This window comes from Polistes fuscatus, unplaced genomic scaffold, assembly GCF_010416935.1.
Source record: "Polistes fuscatus isolate 324 unplaced genomic scaffold, CU_Pfus_HIC Scaffold64, whole genome shotgun sequence".
Classification (NCBI taxonomy): domain Eukaryota; kingdom Metazoa; phylum Arthropoda; class Insecta; order Hymenoptera; family Vespidae; genus Polistes; species Polistes fuscatus.
In genome coordinates this window covers 62,578-83,812 of record NW_025113145.1, presented here as the reverse complement: position 1 = coordinate 83,812, position 21,235 = coordinate 62,578, and the positions used below count along the sequence as shown (strand labels likewise).

The window sequence follows — 21,235 nt, the reverse complement described above, 5'->3', positions numbered from 1 at the left end:
TTGTACACAAAAACTATATTCTTCGAAAACTATAAATTTTATAATTTCATGAACATGGTCATTTTAAAAGCTCTTTAAATGCTCGAAAATCGTATGCTAAACATAAATTTTTAAAACTTTTAGGTTTCCTAAAAAAAAAAGAAAGAAAGCTGTTCACATCAATTTTAATTTCTCAAAGACCAAACTTATTTAAATGTTTTAAAATAGCAATTTTAAATCTTTCAATGCCAACAACATGATGTAACAAAAGTATTTAAAATGCATAGAGTGTCTATAAAAAAAGAAGTACTGTACACAAAAATTTGAATATCTCGAAAACTAACAATTCTAAAATGTTATAAAATTGTCTTTTAAAGCTCTTTAATGCTCTAAACCATTATTTAAAACTTAGTATTTAAAAATATAGTGTTTTTAATAAATAAGAAGGAATCTGTACACGAAAACATTATTTACTCAAAACAAGCATATTTTAAAATGTTTTAATAATTATTTTAAAGCTCTTTTAAATGCTTTAAATCGTATGCTGAACATAAGTATTTAAAACGTTATAGGTTTCTGAAAAAAAAGAAAGAAGCTGAACACATAAATTTTAATTTCTCAAAGACCAACTTATTTTAAAAGTTTAAAATAGCCATTTTAAATCTCTTTCAATGCCCAACAACATGATGTAAAGCAAAAGAATTTAAAATACATAGAGTGTCTATAAAAAAAAGAATTGATCTGTACACAAAAATTTGTATATCTCGAAAAGTAACAAATTCTAAAATATTATAAAATTTTCTTTTTAAAGCTCTTTTAATGCTCTACAACCAGATTTAAAACTTAAGTATTTAAAAAATATAGTGTTTTTAAATAATAAGAAGGAATCTGTACAAGCATTTTTAATAAGTTAATTTTAAAGCTCTTTTAATGCTTTAAAATCGTATTCTGACATAAGTATTTAAAACTTATAGGTTTTCTAAAAAAAAAAAGAAAGTAGCTGAACACATAAATTTTAATTTCTCAAAGACCAACTTATTTTAAAATGTTTTAAATAGCCATTTTAAAGCTCTTTTAATGCCCAACAACATGATGTTAAGCAAAAGTATTTAAAATACATAGGGTGTCTAAAAAAAAAGGAGTACTTTCTACACAAAACTTTAATAACTCGAAAACTAACAAATTCTAAAATGTTATAACATGGTCATTTTAAAGCTCATTTAATGCTTTACAACCAGATTTAAAACTTAAATATTTAAAATATATAGGGTTTTTAAAAAAAAAGAAGGAATCTGTACACAAAAACTTCAATTACTCGAAAACAAGCATATTTTAAAATGTTATAAAATGTTAATTTTTAAGCTCTTTTAATGCATAACAACATGATGTTAGGCAAAAAAATTTAAAATACATAGGGTGTCTAAAAAAAAGGAGTACTTTGAACAAAAAACATTAATTACTCGAAAACTAACTGTTCAGCGATATTTACGTTGTTAGAATAATTTATATTGCGCGCGGAATAGGATAGGCGGCGTATGCGTTAATTAAGTTGCGAGGGCGCGCAAGGGCTGTCGAGATGCGTGCGGACACGCCTTACCATGCAAGAAGCTAGGTGGGCGTCTTGAGGTGTGCGGGGGGAATAGGATGCGTGGGGCCGTGTGCACGCACGAGTCTCATTCTGTTGTTCACTCTGGTTTGAGCTACCAACAGTGTGTGTTTTCTCATCTTGAGCTTCTCGTTATCTGGGCTTTTGTTCTAGGCAACGTGAATAGAGCGTGTGTAAGTGAGTGAGGAGTGTGTGGAGTTTTTTGGTTTTCGTTCCCAACAGGCTCTCCACGTGGGCTTCTAGTCGGGCAGTTGTACGGATATCTACAACCTGTCTCCAGGCTCCCCACGTGGGCGTCTAGCTGGCCAGGTGTAGCGAATCGTCTGCAACCTGCCGTCCGGCTCCTCACGTGGGCTTCTAGTCAGGCTCCCCACGTGGGCGTCTAGCTGGCCAGGTGTAGCGAATTGCCTGCAACCTGCCGTCCGGCTCCTCACGTGGGCTTCTAGTCGGAGCGTTGTACCGTTTTATCCGCAACTTGTCTCCAGGCTACCCACGTGGGCTTGTGGCGAATTATCTGCGACCGGTCACCAGGCTACCAACGCGAGATAGGGTTCTGGCCAGACAGGCCATCGTTAGGTGCGGTAAGAAACCGCGTGCGTTCGATTGTCGTCTTGCGTCGGAAGCGAACGGTAAGAGAGCTCTCTAGCGTGCGACCAAAAGGTACCTCGCGTCGTTTATTCTATTAATATATTTTCTTTCAGCGTTTTGTTTGTAATTGTATGCTTCATCAGTTCATTGAATAAAGTGTTCTCTTGCCCCGGCTTTTCTCTCAATTCCGTGAGAGTTTTTATGCCGAGGCAAGTAGCTTGTGCCGTGTAAAAGTGTTTTGCTCATTTATCTATCCTGTCCTATCTCACTCATTCCAGCGTTAAACTGTTTAATAGAACTCATTGGGAGGGATTCGACCATTTTCTGGTCACTTATATAATTGCTACAAACATTGGTGCCCCGGGTGAGGATGAGTGATAGGTTGGATTGATAAATTCGTAAAATCGGAAAACGCTTGCGTCTTTGTTCCTCGGTTCTTTGTGTGGACTTCTTGTGGCTTTGTCTGAGTGTTGCGTCATCGTTCTTTGTCCGCGGGGATCGCGTGGTGCGTGTGGATTCGAGACGTGCCACGTGTTGGGTCTTCACTTCCGCCGCACGGCTTACCCACTTAGCTAGCGCTTCACTTCCGGCCGCACGGCTTACCCCTACTTAGCTAGCGCTTTACTTCCGGCCGCACGGGTTCCTTTTCCGGTTTGAGACTTATGCTGAGCGTTAGGCCCGTTGGTGGGGACGCGAACAGCGAGTAGTGGGAGCTCTGAGAGTGGGACCACGGTGTGGCGGCACAGCGCGCGTTTCCTTGGTTACGGATTAAATATCCGGGTCTTCTAGCACGCGCGTTCTTCTCTCTCCCTCTCCTTCGTCTACCGTTTCGGAGAGCAAGAGTGGGGACAAGACAGCTTTCCTCAGTGTTCTAGTTGTCGTTACATTTACTAACTCCATTGTTCGTTTTTCGATTCGCTCATCATGCCTCCTGCTGCTTTGAATAAGTTGGTCGCCCTGCAGAGGACGCGTTTAGCCGAGCTTAAGAGTATCCATCGTCGGTTAATGGCTAGACCGCTTGCGTCCCTGGAGGTCGATCTGATTCAGCCGGGAATAGATGCGTTGGCTACGGTGTTTGCGGCGGTGCGGCAGACCCACGAAGAGATCGCAGTCAGGCCGGACGCTCTGAACGACCCGTATATGATAGAGGATGAAATTGAGGAAATCCGTGAAGCATATGATGAAGCCTTTCGCGCGTTCGTAGCGTTGCGTCGACAGCTTGTCCAATCAGAGGCGCCCACCCCCACAAGGGAATCTTCCCACCCCCAGGGTTCCGGATTAGATCCGAGTTTTTCGGAGCTTCCAAAGATGTCACTGCCGAAGTTTTCGGGCGATGAGGAGGATTGGGAGAACTTTTTTGACAGTTTCAGGTCCATGGTGCACGAGGCCCCGCGACTGGACGATACCGCCAAGTTGCGATATCTGAAATCGTGCTTAGTCGGTGAGGCTGCAGGATGGATTAAGGATGTGTCGACTAGCACTGCGAATTATGCTAGCACTTGGGAGGCGTTAAAGGCACGGTATTATAATCCGATGCTCCTTCTGTTTAAAAAACTTCAGGCATTGTTGGATCTTCCGCGTCTTAAGAGGGAGTCCATCGCAGAGTTGCGTTCACTCCTTGATAGGATGCAGTGTATAGTTAGGTCTCTGAAGAATGCGGGTTGGCCGGTAGAAAATTGGGATAGCATACTTTATTTCTTGCTAGTTACGCGATTGGACGTGGACACGCGTAAGTCGTGGAATGCGGAACTCATCTCGATGGAGGGGTTGATCACAGCTTCAGGATCGGAGTCAGGAAGGAGAGGCGCCCCTGGGCCCTGCTTTATGCCCACGTTCGCGGAATTGGTCGGATTTCTCGAGAAGAGGGCTCGGGTTTGTGCAGTGCAGGGGGAAAACCGAGGGGAAAAAAGGGTAGCTCCCCCCCTAGATCAAGTCTCCCCGCAAGGTTCATATTCGAGGGTCCGGCGATCACGACTGAGGGGTTTGGAAGTGGTGTTCAGTGTCCACTTTGTGAGGGTCCACACCGGGTGTTTGGGTGTGTTCGGTTCAGGTCAATGGCGTTACCGGAGCGGATACGAGAGGTTGGGCGTTTGGCCTTGTGTGCCAATTGTCTCGGGCAGCATTCAGGGAAGGCTTGTTCCTCTAGGGGGCGCTGTTCCGCATGCAAGGGCAAGCACCATACGCTTATCCATACGCCCAGTAGAGTAGGAATGCAGAAACCCGCTTCCAGAGCGGTTGCGGGAGGTTCGGGAATTAATGGGACTGGTGCGCCGCCAGTGAGTTTGCATGCGGCTACGTCCTCGGATAGCGTTAGGAGTATTCTGCTTGCCACTGCACGAGTTTGGGTAGCAGGCACTAAGGGGAAGGGAACATGGGCACGAGCGCTTCTGGATCAGGGATCGGAGGTTTCCTTTGTTTCCGAAACGATCACGCAGTTACTCGGATTGTCTAAGCGGCGTACTTATGTGCCTCTTTCAGGACTGGGGGCAGTTGATGCGGGTACGGCCCGGTCGGGGGTACGAGTTACTATCCGGTCGGCGGTCGATACCACCTTCCAGGTCGAGGTGGATGCTCTGGTGTTACCAAAACTAACTTCTCTGCTTCCGTCTATCAATTATACTTCCAGGGTTGGAGGAGACCTGTTCAAGGACATTCCGTTAGCAGATCCAGAGTTTGTCGTCTCGAAGCGGATAGATGTAATTTTAGGTGCCGATGTTTACGGCCAATTGCTCCGGCCGGGGATAAGAAGATTCTCGACGTCGCAGCTCGTCGCGCAGGATACGGCGCTTGGGTGGATCATCTCCGGACCGGTGGATGGAGGAGCTGCACGGCGGGCGGAGGCTACAGCGACTACCTCTTCTTCGCTGGTTTTGCACTGTTCGGCTCAGGAGGAATTGAATCACATTTTGCAGCGGTTTTGGGAGCTGGAGGAGGTGTCGGATGCGCCTAAGAGATTGAAACCAGAGGAAGAGAAATGTTTGCACGGGATTCACGATTGGCTCAGGCGTACCGTGACTTCATGAGGGTGTACGAGGAGCTAGGCCACATGTCACGAGTCCCGAGGTCGGAGGTCCTGCGCCGAGAGGCATGGTACTTACCTCACCATGCCGTGGTGCAGCAGGATGAATCCAGGTGGAAGCTAAGGGTGGTATTCGATGCCTCTCGGCGTACGAGGGACGGACACTCGCTAAATTCCTTTTTACTTACAGGTCCTCTATTACAGAGCGATCTTTCCTTAATCTTGCTCAATTGGCGTAGGTACCGAGTGGCGTTCACGGCTGACATTGTAAAGATGTTTCGTCAGATTCGAGTGGAGCTGGAACATCAGGACTACCAGCGGATTATCTGGTCGCTCGACGCAGCATCGGAACCGGTGGAATTTCGTTTGAATACTGTCACTTACGGCACAGCTTGCGCTCCCTACCTGGCGATTCGTACTCTGTCGCAGTTAGTACGGGATGAAGGTTCGCGGTATCCATTGAGATCTCGGTGTTTGGAGTCGGAGACGTATGTCGACGACACTTTTGCCGGTGCGGATGACATACCGACAGCAGTTAGAAAGAGGGATGAACTGGTTAAGTTATTAGATTCTGCTGGCATCCAGTTAGATAAGTGGGCGGCTAATTCTATAGAGGTTCTTCCAGATTCTGCACGACCGGGTGTGGAGAAACACATAGAAGGTAATCAGACGGTCAAAACGTTAGGAGTTCGATGGGTCCCGGAACAGGACGAATTTAGGTTCGACGCGGCTAGCGTAGCAGACTTGGCTGCCGCCCATACCAAAAGATCCGTTTTGTCGAATATCGCTCGCTTATTCGATCCATTAGGATGGCTCTCTCCGGTTACGGTTGTTGCCAAAATATTAATGCAAGATATGTGGCTTTTGAAGTGTGATTGGGACTCACCCTTACCGTCGGAGCTTCGTGAGCGATGGTATCTATATTGTCAAGTTTGGTTACCTTGCCGAGTTTATCCGTAGGGCGCTGGTTAGGTGGTACTTCAAACTCTTACTACCAGATTCATGGCTTCTCTGATGCGTCCTCGCGTGCGTACGCCGCGGTAGTATACCTGCGTATTGATAAGGGTGATGGGAGGTGTCAGGTGTCGCTATTAGCTTCAAAATCTAAGGTAGCTCCGGTAAAGACTGTGAGTATTCCTAATTTAGAACTTTGCGGAGCAGCTCTTCTGTTAAGCTTATCCGTCACTTAACGAGTTTGGATTTCTTACAGAAACGCCCAATTTTTGCCTGGTCAGATAGCCAGATTGTGCTTACTTGGCTTCGTAAGCATCCATGCCACTGGAAAACCTTTGTAGCCAACCGTGTCTCCCTTATTCAGACTCAACTACCATCAGCCTCATGGTCACATGTCCCGAGCAAGGAGAATCCTGCCGATTTGGCTTCGCGAGGAGTAGCACCGGAAGAGTTAGCCAAGAGTGCCCTATGGTGGCACGGCCCTTCATGGCTGGCTGGGCCTCCCGTCCAGTGGCCACGTTCTATTGAAACGGTTCGAGTGAACCACGTCCGCTACAGCTCGAATGAGTCCGAGATCCTGACTCGGTTCTCCTCTTTAACCAAGCTTCTTCGATTTGTCGCTTATTGCAGGCGACCCGTCGTTCGGTTGCGGAGCGGCCGCTCACTAGGGGTAGGGTCTTCGTCTCATTTTCTGACCAGTGCTGAGATTTCCGACGCACGAATACTGGTCATTCGCCTAGCCCAGGCAACCGCCTTTTCGACAGAGATCGGACTCTTGAAAGCAGGGAAGAGATTGCCGAAAGGTAATCGGCTTAGCACATTGAACCCCTTCGTGAGTGAGGGGGATGGTCTCTTACGGGTGGGAGGCCGGTTGACACGTTCTCATCTAGCTTTTGATCGGAAACACCCGCCAGTCTTGCCTCAACACTCGCATCTTAGTCGACTATTTGTGCGGCACGCACACCATCAATGCCTCCATGGGGGTCCGGCTTTAACATTGGGTTACCTGATGTCGCAGGTATGGGTCTTAGGCAGGAATCGGTTGATCAAATCAGTTATTCGAGTCTGTATGCCTTGCCAAAGGGCTAAGCCTCAACTAGCTCACCAACTTATGGGTGAGTTACCCGTGGATCGAGTGGTAGGGAGTAGGGCTTTCGCTAATTCTGGCCTTGATTATGCGGGTCCTGTAAAAGTGAGGATGTCAAAGGGTCGTGGAAACCGATCGGGTAAAGGATACATCGCTTTGTTTGTCTGCTTCGCTACTCGTGCTATCCACCTCGAGCTGGTTAGCGACCTATCCTCGGAATCTTTCCTCTGTGCATATCGTCGGTTCGTAGGAAGACGTGGTATTTGCCGAAACCTTTATAGTGACAACGCTACCAATTTTCAAGGGGCCGATAAGGAGCTTAAGGCTATGTTCCGCCGGGCTTCGGACTTTTATCATAGGGTTGCATCTCTCCTCGCTAACGACGGAACGAGCTGGACTTTCATTCCCCCCAATGCTCCGCATTATGGTGGGCTGTGGGAGGCTGGTGTCAAGTCGGTCAAGCACCATTTGAAAAGAGTTGTGGGTGAACATACGCTCACCTTTGAGGAGCTTTCCACCGTTCTCGTGGAAATCGAGGCCTGCCTAATTCTCGTCCATTGGGCCCGCTGAGTTCGGACCCAGACGACCTGCAAGTGCTCACTCCCTCTCACTTCCTCAATGAGGGAGTGTCGGCTTTGATTCAGGACGCCGAGTTATCTACTTTGCCGGAGAACCGGTTAAATAGGTTTCAACTTCTTCAGCGCGTCCGCAATAATTTTTGGAAGCGGTGGTCAAACGAGTACTTGTCACATTTACAGGGTCGAGAGAAATGGAGGAATCCATCTGAGAACTTCCGAGTCGGGCAGCTGGTACTGATAAGGGATGATCGGTACCCTCCCTCAAAATGGCCGTTGGGCAGGGTCACCGAGTTGCACCCTGGCCCGGACGGGTTCATGCGAGTGGTCACCGTCAAGACCAGCACCTCTTTGCGTCAGCGACACATTGCGCGTCTGTGCCCCCTCAGGTTCGACGATAGGGACGGTTGAGACAACCAGTCAACCGTAGCTCGGTTTGGTTCGTCAGTACGACGAAGGCGGGCGGGATGTTCGGCGATATTTACGTTGTTAGAATAATTTATATTGCGCGCGGAATAGGATAGGCGGCGTATGCGTTAATTAAGTTGCGAGGGCGCGCAAGGGCTGTCGAGATGCGTGCGGACACGCCTTACCATGCAAGAAGCAGGGGGGGCGTCTTGAGGTGTGCGGGGGGAATAGGATGCGTGGGGCGTGTGCACGCACGAGTCTCATTCTGTTGTTCACTCTGGTTTGAGCTACCAACAGTGTGTGTTTTCTCATCTTGAGCTTCTCGTTATCTGGGCTTTTGTTCTAGTTAACGTGAATAGAGCGTGTGTAGTGAGTGAGGAGTGTGTGGAGTTTTTTGGTTTTCGTTCCCAACAGGCTCTCCACGTGGGCTTCTAGTCGGGCAGTTGTACGGATATCTACAACCTGTCTCCAGGCTCCCCACGTGGGCGTCTAGCTGGCCAGGTGTAGCGAATCGTCTGCAACCTGCCGTCCGGCTCCTCACGTGGGCTTCTAGTCAGGCTCCCCACGTGGGCGTCTAGCTGGCCAGGTGTAGCGAATTGCCTGCAACCTGCCGTCCGGCTCCTCACGTGGGCTTCTAGTCGGAGCGTTGTACCGTTTTATCCGCAACTTGTCTCCAGGCTACCCACGTGGGCTTGTGGCGAATTATCTGCGACCAGTCACCAGGCTACCAACGCGAGATAGGTTCTGGCCAGACAGGCCATCGTTAGGTGCGGTAAGAAACCGCGTGCGTTCGATTGTCGTCTTGCGTCGGAAGCGAACGGTAAGAGAGCTCTCTAGCGTGCGACCAAAAGGTACCTCGCGTCGTTTATTCTATTAATATATTTTCTTTCAGCGTTTTGTTTGTAATTGTATGCTTCATCAGTTCATTGAATAAAGTGTTCTCTTGCCCCGGCTTTTCTCTCAATTCCGTGAGAGTTTTTATGCCGAGGCAAGTAGCTTTGTGCCGTGTAAAAGTGTTTTGCTCGTTTATCTATCCTGTCCTATCTCACTCATTCCAGCGTTAAACTGTTTAATTGAACTCATTGGGAGGGATTCGACCATTTTCTGGTCACTTATATAATTGCTACAAACACTAACAAACCCTCAAATGTTATAACATGGTCATTTTAAAGCTCTTTGATAGCTCTACAACCAGATATAAAGCTAAATATTTAAAAAATATAGGGTTTTTAAAAAAAAAAGAAGGGTTCTGTACACTAAAACTTCAATTACTCGAAAACAAGCATATTTTAAAGTGTTTGAATATGTTCATTTTTAATCACTTTATATGCTTTAAAATCTTATGCAGAACTTTAATATTTGAATCTTATAGGTTTTCTAAAAAAAAACGAAAGTAGCTGAATACATAAATAAGAAATTCTCAAAGACTAACTTATTTTAAAATTGTTTAAAATAGCCATTTTAATGCTTTGTTAGTGTCTAATAACATGATGTTAAGCAAAAGTCTTTAAAATATAAGGTTTTTAAAAAAAAGAAGGAATCTGTAGACAAATACTTTAATTACTAGAAAACAAGCATATTTTAAAATGTTTCAATATGATTTTTTAAGATCTTTAAATGTGCTAAAATCTTGTGCTAAATTTTTGTATTTGAAACTTATAGGTTTTCTAAAAAAAAAAGAAAGTAGCTAAAACATAAAAAAGAATTTTTTAAATGTTAACTTATCATAAAATTTTTTAAAAAAGCCATTTTAAAGCGCTTTTATTGCTCTACAACCTGATTTAAAACTTAAGTATTTAAAATATATAGGGTTTTTAAAAAAAAGAAGGAATCTGTACACAAAAACTTTATTTACTCGAAAACAAATAAATTTTATAATGTTATAACATAGTCATTTTAAAGCTCTTTAAATGCTCTAAAATCGTATGCTAAACATAAGTATTTAAAACTTATAGGTTTTCTAAAAAAAAAAAGAAACAAGCTGTACACATAAATTTTAATTTCCCAAAGTCCAACTTTTTTTAGAATGTTTAAATACCCAATATTAATCTCTTACAATGCCCAACAACTTGATGTTAAGCAAAAGAGTTTAAAATACATAGAGTGTCTATATAAAAAAAAGAAGAATCTGTACTCACAAATTTGAATATCTCGAAAACTAAGAAATTCTAAAATGTTATAAAATTGTCTTTTAAAGCTCTTTTAATACTTTACAACCCGATTTAAAACTTAGTATTTAAAAATATAGTGTTTTTAAAAAAAAAGAAGAAATCTGTACACAAAAACTTCAATTACTCGAAAACAAGCATATTTTAAAATGTTTTAATATGTTCATTTTTAAGCTCTTTATATGCTCTAAAATCGTATGCTGAACATAAGTATTTAAAAATTATAGGTTTTCTAAAAAAAAAAAAGCAATTTTAAATTACTTTAAATGCCCAACAACATGATGTAATGTAAAAAATTTAAAATACATAGGGTTTCTAAATAAATGGAGTACTTTGTACAAAAGAACATTAATAACTCGAAAACTAACAAACTCTAAAATGTTATAACATGGTCATTTTAAAGCTCTTTGATTGCTCTACAACCAGATATAAACCTAAATATTTAAAAAATATAGAGTTTTTTAAAAAAAAAAGAAGGGATCTCTACACAAAAACTTTAATTACTCGAAAACAAGCATATTTTAAAATGTTTGAATATGTTCATTTTTAAGCTCTTTATATGCTCTAAAATCTTATGCAAAACTTTAGTATTTGAAACTTATAGGTTTTCTAAAAAAAAAAGAAAGTAGCTAAATACATAAATAAGAATTTCTCAAAGACTAACTTATTTTAAAATTGTTTAAAATAGCCATTTTAATGCTTTGTTAGTGTCTAATAACATGATGTTAAGCAAAAGTCTTTAAAATATATAAGGTTTTTAAAAAAAAAGAAGGAATCTGTAGACAAATACTTTAATTACTCGAAAACAAGCATATTTTAAAATGTTTCAATATGTTTATTTTTAAGATCTTTAAATGTTCTAAAATCTTATGCTAAACTTTAGTATTTAAAACTTATAGGTTTTCTAAAAAAAAAGAAAGTAGCTAAAAACATAAAAAAGAATTTCTCAAAGGCTAACTTATCTTAAAATTTTTTAAAATAGCCATTTTAAAGCGTTTTTATTGCTCTACAACCTTATTTAAAACTTAAGTATTTAAAAAATATAGGGTTTTTAAAGAAAAGAAAGAATTTGTACACAAAAACTTTATTTACTCGAAAACTAATAAATTTTATAATTTTATAACATGGTCATTTTAAAGCTCTTTACATGCTCTAAAATAGTAAGCTAAACATAAGTATTAAAAACTTATAGGTTTTCTAAAAAAAAAAGAAACAAGCTGTACACATAAATTTTAATTTCCCAAAGACCAACTTATTTTAGAATGTTTTAAAATAGCCATTATTAATCTCTTACAATGCCCAACAACATGATGTTAAGCAAAAGAATTTAAAATACATAGAGTGTCTATAAAAAAAAGAAGTAATCTGTACACAAAAATTTGAATATCTCGAAAACTAACAAATTCTAAAATGTTATAACATGGTCATTTTAAAGCTCTTTTAATGCTCTACAACCTGATTTAAAACTTAAGTATTTAAAAAATATAGGGTTTTTAAAAAAAAAGAAGGAATCTGTACACGAAAACTTTAATTACTCGAAAACAAGCATATTTTTAAATGTTTTAATATGTTCATTTTAAAGCTCTTTTAATGCTCTAAAATCGTATGCTGAACATAAGTATTTAAAACTTTTAGGTTTTCTAAAAAAAAAAGAAAGAAGCTGTTTACATAAATTTTAATTTCTCAAAGACCAACTTATTCTAAATTTTTTTAAAATAGCAATTTTAATGCTTTTTTAGTGTCTAATAACATGATATTCAGCAAAAGTCTTTGAAATATATAAGGTTTTTAAAAAAAAAGAAGGAATCTGTAAACAAAAACTTTAATTACTCGAAAACAAGCATATTTTCAAATGTTTGAATATGTTCATTTTTAAGCTCTTTATATGCTTTAAAATCTTATGCAAAACTATAATATTTGAAACTTATAGGTATTCTAAAAAAAAAAAAGTAGATGAATACATAAATAAGAATTTCTCAAAGACTAACTTTTTTTCAAATTGTTTAAAATAGCCATTTTAATGCTTTTTTAGTGTCTAATAACATGATGTTAAGCAAAATTTTTTAAAATATATAAGGTTTTTTAAAAAGAAGAAGGAATCTGTAGTCAAAAACTTTAATTACTCGAAAACAAGCATATTTTAAAATGTTTCAATATGTTTATTTTTAAGATCTTTAAATGTTCTAAAATCTTATGCTAAACTTTAGTATTTGAAACTTATAGGTTTTCTAAAAAAAAAGAAAGTAGCTAAAAACATAAAAAAGAATTTCTCAAAGGCTAAATTATCATAATATTTTTAAAAAAGCCATTTTAAAGAGCTTTTATTGCTCTACAACCTTATTTAAAACTTAAGTACTTAAAAAATATAGGGTTTTTAAAAAAAAGAAGGAATCTGTACACAAAAACTTTATTTACTCGAAAACTAATAAATTTTATAATGTTATAACATGGTCATTTTAAAGCTCTTTAAATGCTCTAAAATCGTATGCTAAACATAAGTATTTAAAACTTATAGGTTTTCTAAAAAAAAAAATAAACAAGCTGTACACATAAATTTTAATTTCTCAAAGACCAACTTATTTTAAAATGTTTTAAAATAGCAATTTTAAATCTCTTTCAATGCCCAACAACATGATGTAAAGCAAAAGAATTTAAAATACATAGAGTGTCTATAAAAAAAAGAAGTACTCTGTACACAAAAATTTGAATATCTCGAAACTAACAAATTATAAAATGTTATAACATTGTCTATTTAAAGCTCTTTTAATGCTCTACAACCTTATTTAAAACTTAAGTATTTAAAAAATATAGTGTTTTTAAAAAAAAAGAAGGAATCTGTACACAAAAACTTTAATTACTCGAAAACAAGCATATTTTTAAATGTTTTAATATGTTTATTTTTAAGCTCTTTATATGCTCTAAAATCTTATGCTAAACTTTAGTATTTGAAACTTATAGGTTTTCTAAAAAAAAAGAAAGTAGCTAAAAACATAAATAAGAATTTCTCAAAGACTAACTTATTTTAAAATTTTTTAAAATAGCCATTTTAAAGCGCTTTTAATGCTCTACAACCTGATTTAAAACTTAAGTATTTAAAAAATATAGGGTTTTTAAAAAAAAAGAAGGAATCTGTACACAAAAACTTCAATTACTCGAAAACAAGCATATTTTAAAATGTTTTAATATGTTCATTTTAAAGCTCTTTTAATGCTTTAAAATCGTATGCTGAACATAAGTATTTAAAACTTATAAGTTTTCTAAATAAAAAAAGAAACCATCTGTACACATAAATTTTAATTTCTCAAAGACCAACTTATTTTAAAATTTTTTAAAATAGCAATTTTAATGCTTTGTTTGTGTCTAATAACATGATATTAAGCAAAAGTCTTTGAAATATATAAGGTTTCTAAAAAAAAGAAGGAATCTGTACACAAAAACTTTAATTACTCGAAAACAAGCATATTTTAAAATGTTTTAATATGTTTATTTTTAAGCTCTTTATATGTTCTAAAATCTTATGCTAAACTTTAGTATTTGAAACTTATAGGTTTTCTAAAAAAAAAAGAAAGTAGCTAAACACATAAATAAGAATTTCTCAAAGACTAACATATTTTAAAATTTTTTAAAATAGCCATTTTAAAGCTTTTTTAATGCCTAATAAAATGATCTTAAGCAAAAGTATTTAAAATACATAGGGTGTCTAAAAAAAAGGAGTACTTTCTACACAAAAACTTTAATAACTCGAAAACTAACAAATTCTAAAATGTTATAACATGGTCATTTTAAAGCTATTTTAATGCTCTACATACTAACTGAAAACTTAAGTAATAAAATATATAGGGTTTTTAAAAAAAAGAAGGAATCTGTACACAAAAACTTCAATTACTCGAAAACTAACAAATTTTAAAATGTTACAACATGGTTATTTTAAAACTCTTTATACGCTCTAAAATCTTATGTAAAACTTTAGTATTTAAAACTTATAGCTTTTCCAAAAAAAAATGAAAGTAACTGAACACATATATAAGAATATCATAAAAACTAACTTAAATTCAAAATTTTAAAATAGCCGTTTTAAAGTGCTTTTATTGCTCTACAAACTGATTTAAAACTTAAGTAATTAAAATATATAGTGTTTTTAAAAAAAAAGAAGGAATCTGTACACAAAAACTTTATTTACTCAAAAACTAGCATATTTTAAAATGTTATAACATGGTCATTTTAAAGCTCTTTTAATGCTCTAAAATCGTATGCTGAACATAAGTATTTAAAACTTATAGGTTTTCTAAAAAAAAAAGAAAGAAGCTGTACACATAAATTTTAATTTCTCAAAGACCAACTTATTTTAAAATGTTTTAAAATAGCAATTTTAAATCTCTTTCAATGCCCAACAACATGATGTAAGGCAAAAGAATTTAAAATACATAGAGTGTCTATAAAAAAAGAAGTACTCTGTACACAAAAACTTGAATATCTCGAAAACTAACAAATTCTAAAATGTTATAACATTGTCAATTTAAAGCTCTTTTAATGCTCTACAACCTGATTTAAAACTTAAGTATTTAAAAAATATAGTGTTTTTAAAAAAAAGAAGGAATCTGTACACAAAAACTTTAATTACTCGAAAACAAGCATATTTTAAAATGTTTTAATATGTTCATTTTAAAGCTCTTTATATGCTCTAAAATCGTATGCTGAACATAAGTATTTAAAACTTATATGTTTTCTAAAAAAAAAAAAAGAAGCTGTACACATAAATTTTAATTTCTCAAAGACCAACTTATTTTTAAATGTTTTAAAATAGCAATTTTAAAGCTCTTTTAATGCCCAACAACATGATGTTAAGCAAAAGAATTTAAAATACATAGGGTGTCTATAAAAAAAAGAAGTAATTTGTACACAAAAACTTCATTTACTCAAAAAATAGTATATTTTAAAATGTTATAAAATGGTCATTTTAAAGCTCTTTTAATGCTCTAAAATCGTATGCTGAACATAAGTATTTAAAACTTATAGGTTTTCTAAAAAAAAAAAGAAAGTAGCTGTTCACATAAATTTTAATTTCTCAAAGACCAACTTATTTTTAAATGTTTTAAAATAGCAATTTTAAATCTCTTTTAATGCTCAACAACATGATGTAAGGCAAAAGAATTTAAAATACATAGAGTGTCTATAAAAAAAAGAATTAATCTGTACACAAAAATTTGAATATCTCGAAAAGTAACAAATTCTAAAATGTTATAAAATTGTCTTTTTAAAGCTCTTTTAATGCTCTACAACCAGATTTAAAACTTAAGTATTTAAAAAATATATTGTTTTTAAATAAAAAGAAGGAATCTGTACACAAAAACTTTATTTACTCAAAAACTAGCATATTTTAAAATGTTTTAATATGTTCATTTTAAAGCTCTTTTAATGCTTTAAAATCGTATGCTGAACATAAGTATTTAAAACTTATAGGTTTTCTAAATAAAAAAAGGAACTATCTGTACACATAACTTTAATTTCTCAAAGACCAACTTATTCTAAAATTTTTTAAAATAGCAATTTTAAGTCTCTTTTAATGCCCAACAACATGATGTAAGGTAAAAAAATTTAAAATACATAGGGTGTCTAAATAAATGGAGTACTTTGTACAAAAAAACAATAATAAATCGAAAACTAACAAACTCTAAAATGTTTTAACATGGTCATTTAAAGCTCTTTGATTGCTCTCCAACCAAATATAAAACCTAGATATTTAAAAAATATAGAGTTTTTAAAAAAAAAGAAGGGATCCCTACACTAAAACTTAAATTACTCGAAAACAAGCATATTTTAAAATGTTTCAATATGTTTATTTTTAAGATCTTTAAATGTTCTAAAATCTTATGCTAAACGTTAGTATTTAAAACTTATAGGTTTTCTAAAAAAAAAAGAAAGAAGCTGTTTACATAAATTTTAATTTCTCAAAGACCAACTTATTCTAAATTTTTTAAAATAGCAATTTTAATGCTTTTTAGTGTCTAATAACATGATATTCAGCAAAAGTCTTTGAAATATATAAGGTTTTTAAAAAAAAAGAAGTAATCTGTAAACAAAAACTTTAATTACTCGAAAACAAGCATATTTTCAAATGTTTGAATATGTTCATTTTTAAGCTCTTTATATGCTTTAAAATCTTATGCAAAACTATAATATTTGAAACTTATAGGTATTCTAAAAAAAAAAAAAGTAGATGAATACATAAATAAGAATTTCTCAAAGACTAACTTTTTTTCAAATTGTTTAAAATAGCCATTTTAATGCTTTTTTAGTGTCTAATAACATGATGTTAAGCAAAATTTTTTAAAATATATAAGGTTTTTTAAAAAGAAGAAGGAATCTGTAGTCAAAAACTTTAATTACTCGAAAACAAGCATATTTTAAAATGTTTCAATATTTTATTTTTAAGATCTTTAAATGTTCTAAGATCTTATGCTAAACTTTAGTATTGAAACTTATAGGTTTTCTAAAAAAAAAGAAAGTAGCTAAAAACATAAAAAAGAATTTCTCAAAGGCTAAATTATCATAATATTTTTTAAAAAAGCCATTTTAAAGAGCTTTTATTGCTTTACAACCTTATTTAAAACTTAAGTACTTAAAAAATATAGGGTTTTTAAAAACAAGAAGGAATTTGTACACAAAAACTTTATTTACTCGAAAACAAATAAATTTTATAATTTTATAACATGGTCATTTAAAGCTCTTTAAATGCTCTAAAATCGTATGCTAAACATAAGTATTTAAAACTTATAGGTTTTCTAAAAAAAAAATAAACAAGCTGTACACATAAATTTTAATTTGCCAAAGACCAACTTATTTTAAATGTTTCAAAATAGCAATTTTAAATCACTTTCAATGCCCAACAACATGATGTAAGGCAAAAGAATTTAAAATACATAGAGTGTCTATAAAAAAAGAAGTACTCTGTACACAAAAACTTGAATATCTCGAAAACTAACAAATTCTAAAATGTTATAAAATTGTCTATTTAAAGCTCTTTTAATGCTCTACAACCTTATTTAAAACTTAAGTATTTAAAAAATATAGGGTTTTTAAAAAAAAAGAAGGAATCTGTACACAAAAACTTTAATTACTCGAAAACAAGCATATTTTAAATGTTTTAATATGTTCATTTTAAAGCTCTTTTAATGCTTTAAAATCGTATGCTGAACATAAGTATTTAAAACTTATAGGTTTTCTAAAAAAAAAAAAAAGAAGCTGTACACATAAATTTTAATTTCTCAAAGACCAACTTATTTTAAAATGTTTTAAAATAGCAATTTAAATCTCTTTTAATGCCCAACAACATGATGTAAAGCAAAAGAATTTAAAATACAAAGAGTGTCTATAAAAAAAGAAGTAATTTGTACACAAAAACTTCATTACTCAAAAAATAGAATATTTTAAAATGTTATAAAAGGTCATTTTAAAGCTCTTTTACTGCTCTAAAATCGTATGCAGAACATAAGTATTTAAAACTTTTAGGTTTTCTAAAAAAAAAAAGAAAGTAGCTGTTTACATAAATTTTAATTTCTCAAAGACCAACTTTTTTAAATGTTTTAAAATAGCAATTTTAAATCTCTTTTAATGCTCAACAACATGATGTAAGGCAAAAGAATTTAAAATACATAGAGTGTCCATAAAAAAAGAATTAATCTGTACACAAAAATTTGAATATCTCGAAAAGTAACAATTCTGAAATGTTATAAAATTATCTTTTTAAAGTTCTTTTAATGCTCTAAAACCAGATTTAAAACTTAAGTATTTAAAAAATATATTGTTTTTAAATAAAAGAAGGAATCTGTACACAAAAACTTAATTTACTCAAAAACTAGCATATTTAAAATGTTTTAATATGTTCATTTTAAAGCTCTTTTAATGCTTTAAAATCGTATGCTGAACATAAGTATTTAAAACTTATAGGTTTTCTAAATAAAAAAAGAAACTATCTGTACTCATAACTTTAATTTCTCAAAGACCAACTTATTCTAAAATTTTTTAAAATAGCAATTTTAAGTCTCTTTTAATGCCCAACAACATGATGTAAGGTAAAAAAATTTAAAATACATAGGGTGTCTAAATAAATGGAGTACTTTGTACAAAAAAACAATAATAAATCGAAAACTAACAAACTCTAAAATGTTTTAACATGGTCATTTTAAAGCTCTTTGATTGCTCTCCAACCAAATATAAAACCTAGATATTTAAAAATATAGAGTTTTTTAAAAAAAAGAAGGGATCCCTACACTAAAACTTAAATTACTCGAAAACAGCATATTTTAAAATGTTTCAATAGTTTATTTTTAAGATCTTTAAATGTTCTAAAATCTTATGCTAAACGTTAGTATTTAAAACTTATAGGTTTTCTAAAAAAAAAAGAGTAGCTGAACACATAAATTTTAATTTCTCAAAGACCAACTTATTCTAAAATGTTTTGAAATAGCAATTTTAAATCTCTTTCAATGCCCAACAACATGATGTAAGGAAAAGAATTTAAAATACATAGGGTGTCTAAATAAAAGAAGTACTCTGTACACAAAGTTATATTAACTCGAAAACTAACAAACTATAAATGTTATAACATAGTCATTTTAAAGCTTTTTAATGCTCTACAACTAGATATAAAACATAATATTTAAAAAAAATAGTGTTATTAAAGAAAAAAGAAGGAATCTGTACACGAAAACTTCAATTACTCGAAAGCAAGCTATTTTAAAATGTTTGAATATGTTCTTTTAAAGCTCATTTAAAGCTTTAAAATCAAATGCTGAACATAAGTATTTAAAACTCATAGGTTTTCTAAATAAAAAAGGAACCATCTGTACTCATAAATTTTATTTCTCAAAGACCAACTTATTCTAAAATTTTTTAAAATAGCAATTTTTAGTCTCTTTCAATGCCCAACAACATGATGTAAGGTAAAAGAATTTCATATACATAGGTGTTTAAATAAATAGAGTACTTTGTACAAAAAAACATTAATAACTCGAAAACTTACAAACTCTAAAATGTTATAACATGGTCATTTGATAGCTCTTCGATTGCTCTACAACCAGATATAATATTAAAAATAAGGGTTTTAAAAAAAAAAGAAGGTATCTGTAACTTGAATTACTCGAAAACAAGCATTTTAAAATGTTTTAGTATGTTCATTTTAAAGCTCTTTTAATGCTTTAAATCGTATGCTGAACATAAGTATTTAAAATTATTAGGTTTTCTAAAAAAAAAGAAGTAGCCAAACACATAAATTTTAATTTCTCAAAGATCAACTTATTCTAAATTTTTTTAAATAGCAATTTTAATGCTTTGTTTGTGTCTAATCCATGATATTAAGCAAAAGTCTTTGAAATATATAAGGTTTCTAAAAAAAAGAAGTAATCTGTAGACAAAAACTTTAATTACTCGAAAACAAGCATATTTTCAAATGTTTCAATATGTTTTATCTTTAAGATCTTTAAATGTTTCAAAAATCTTATGCTAAACTTTAGTATTGAAACTTATAGGTTTTCTAAAAAAAAAGAAAGTAGCTAAAACATAAAAAGAATTTCTCAAAGACTAACATATTTTTAAATTTCCTAAAATAGCCATTTCAAAGCTTTCTTAATGCCTAATCAAAATGATTAAGCAAAAGTATTTAAAATACATAGGGTGTCTAAATAAAGGAGTACTTTCTACAACAAAAACTTTAATAACTCGAAACACTAACAAATTCTAATATTATACATAGTTATTTTAAGCATTTTAATGCTCTACATACTAACGAAAACTTAAGTAATAAAAATATATAGTGTTTTTAAAAAAAAGAAGGAATCTGTACACAAAACTTCAATTACCCGAAACTAACAAATTTTAAATGTTACAACATGGTTATTTTAAAACTCTTTATACGCTCTAAAATCTTATGTAAAACTTAGTATTTAAAACTTAGCTTTTCCAAAAAAAAATGAAAGTAACTGAACACATATAAGAATATCATAAAAACTAACTTAAATTCAAATTTTAAAATAGCCGTTTTAAAGTGCTTTTATTGCTCTAAAACTGATTAAAAACTTAGGTAATTAAAATATCTGTTTTTTAAATAAAAGAGAATCTGTACACAAAAATTTATTTTCTCAAAAACTAGCATATTTTAAAATGTTATAACATGGTCATTTAAAGCTCTTTTAATGCTCTAAAATCGTTAGCATAACATAAGTATTTAAGAACTTTTAGGTTTTTCTAAAAAAAAAAGAAGAAGCTGTACATAAATTTTAATTTCTCAAAGACCAACTTATTTTTTAAATGTTTAAATAGAATTTTAAATCAATTTCAATGCCCACAACATGATGTAAGGCAAAAGAATTTAAAATACATAGAGTGTCTATAAAAAAGAGTATCTGTACACAAAAATTTGAATATCTACGAAAACTAACAATTCTAAAATGTTATAAAATTGTCTATTAAAGCTCTTTTAATCCTACAACCTTATTTAAAACTTAAGTATTTAAAAAAAATAGTGTTTTTAAATAAAAAGAAGGAATCTGTACACGAAAACTTTAATTACTCGAAAACAGCATATGTTTAAAATGTTTTATATGTTCTTTTAAAGCTCTTTTAATGCTTTAAATCGTAATACTGAACATAAAGTATTTAAAATTTAGGTTTCTAAAAAAAAAAAAAGAAGCTGTCACAAAATTTTAATTTCTCAAAGACCACTTATTTTTAAATGTTTTAGCATAGCAATTTTAATCACTTTAATGCCCAAACAACATGAGGTAAGGCAAAAGAATTTAAATACAAAGAGTGTCTATAAAAAAAAAGAAGTAATTTGTACACAAAAACTTCATT

The 21,235-nt window shown here is 33.4% G+C and overlaps 2 protein-coding genes across 2 annotated transcripts; both read left to right on the top strand.

Annotated features, from left to right (window-relative positions):
* Nucleotides 1-5,192: 5,192 nt before the first annotated feature.
* LOC122523781 lies at nucleotides 5,193-6,152 on the top strand. The gene has a single exon (XM_043645664.1). The coding sequence runs from the start codon at nucleotides 5,193-5,195 to the stop codon at nucleotides 6,150-6,152; it is 960 nt and encodes a 319-aa protein (XP_043501599.1).
* A 1,003-nt stretch (nucleotides 6,153-7,155) lies between these two features.
* Nucleotides 7,156-7,803, top strand: LOC122523780. Its single transcript, XM_043645663.1, has one exon. It carries the CDS (start codon nucleotides 7,156-7,158, stop codon nucleotides 7,801-7,803), a length of 648 nt encoding a protein of 215 aa, XP_043501598.1.
* Nucleotides 7,804-21,235: the final 13,432 nt, after the last annotated feature.

Bases quoted from the DNA above. Each gene is read 5' to 3' on its own strand.
- LOC122523780 (XM_043645663.1), top strand. From the start codon at position 7,156: ATGTCGCAGGTATGGGTCTTAGGCAGGAATCGGTTGATCAAATCAGTT.
- LOC122523781 (XM_043645664.1), top strand. From the start codon at position 5,193: ATGAGGGTGTACGAGGAGCTAGGCCACATGTCACGAGTCCCGAGGTCG.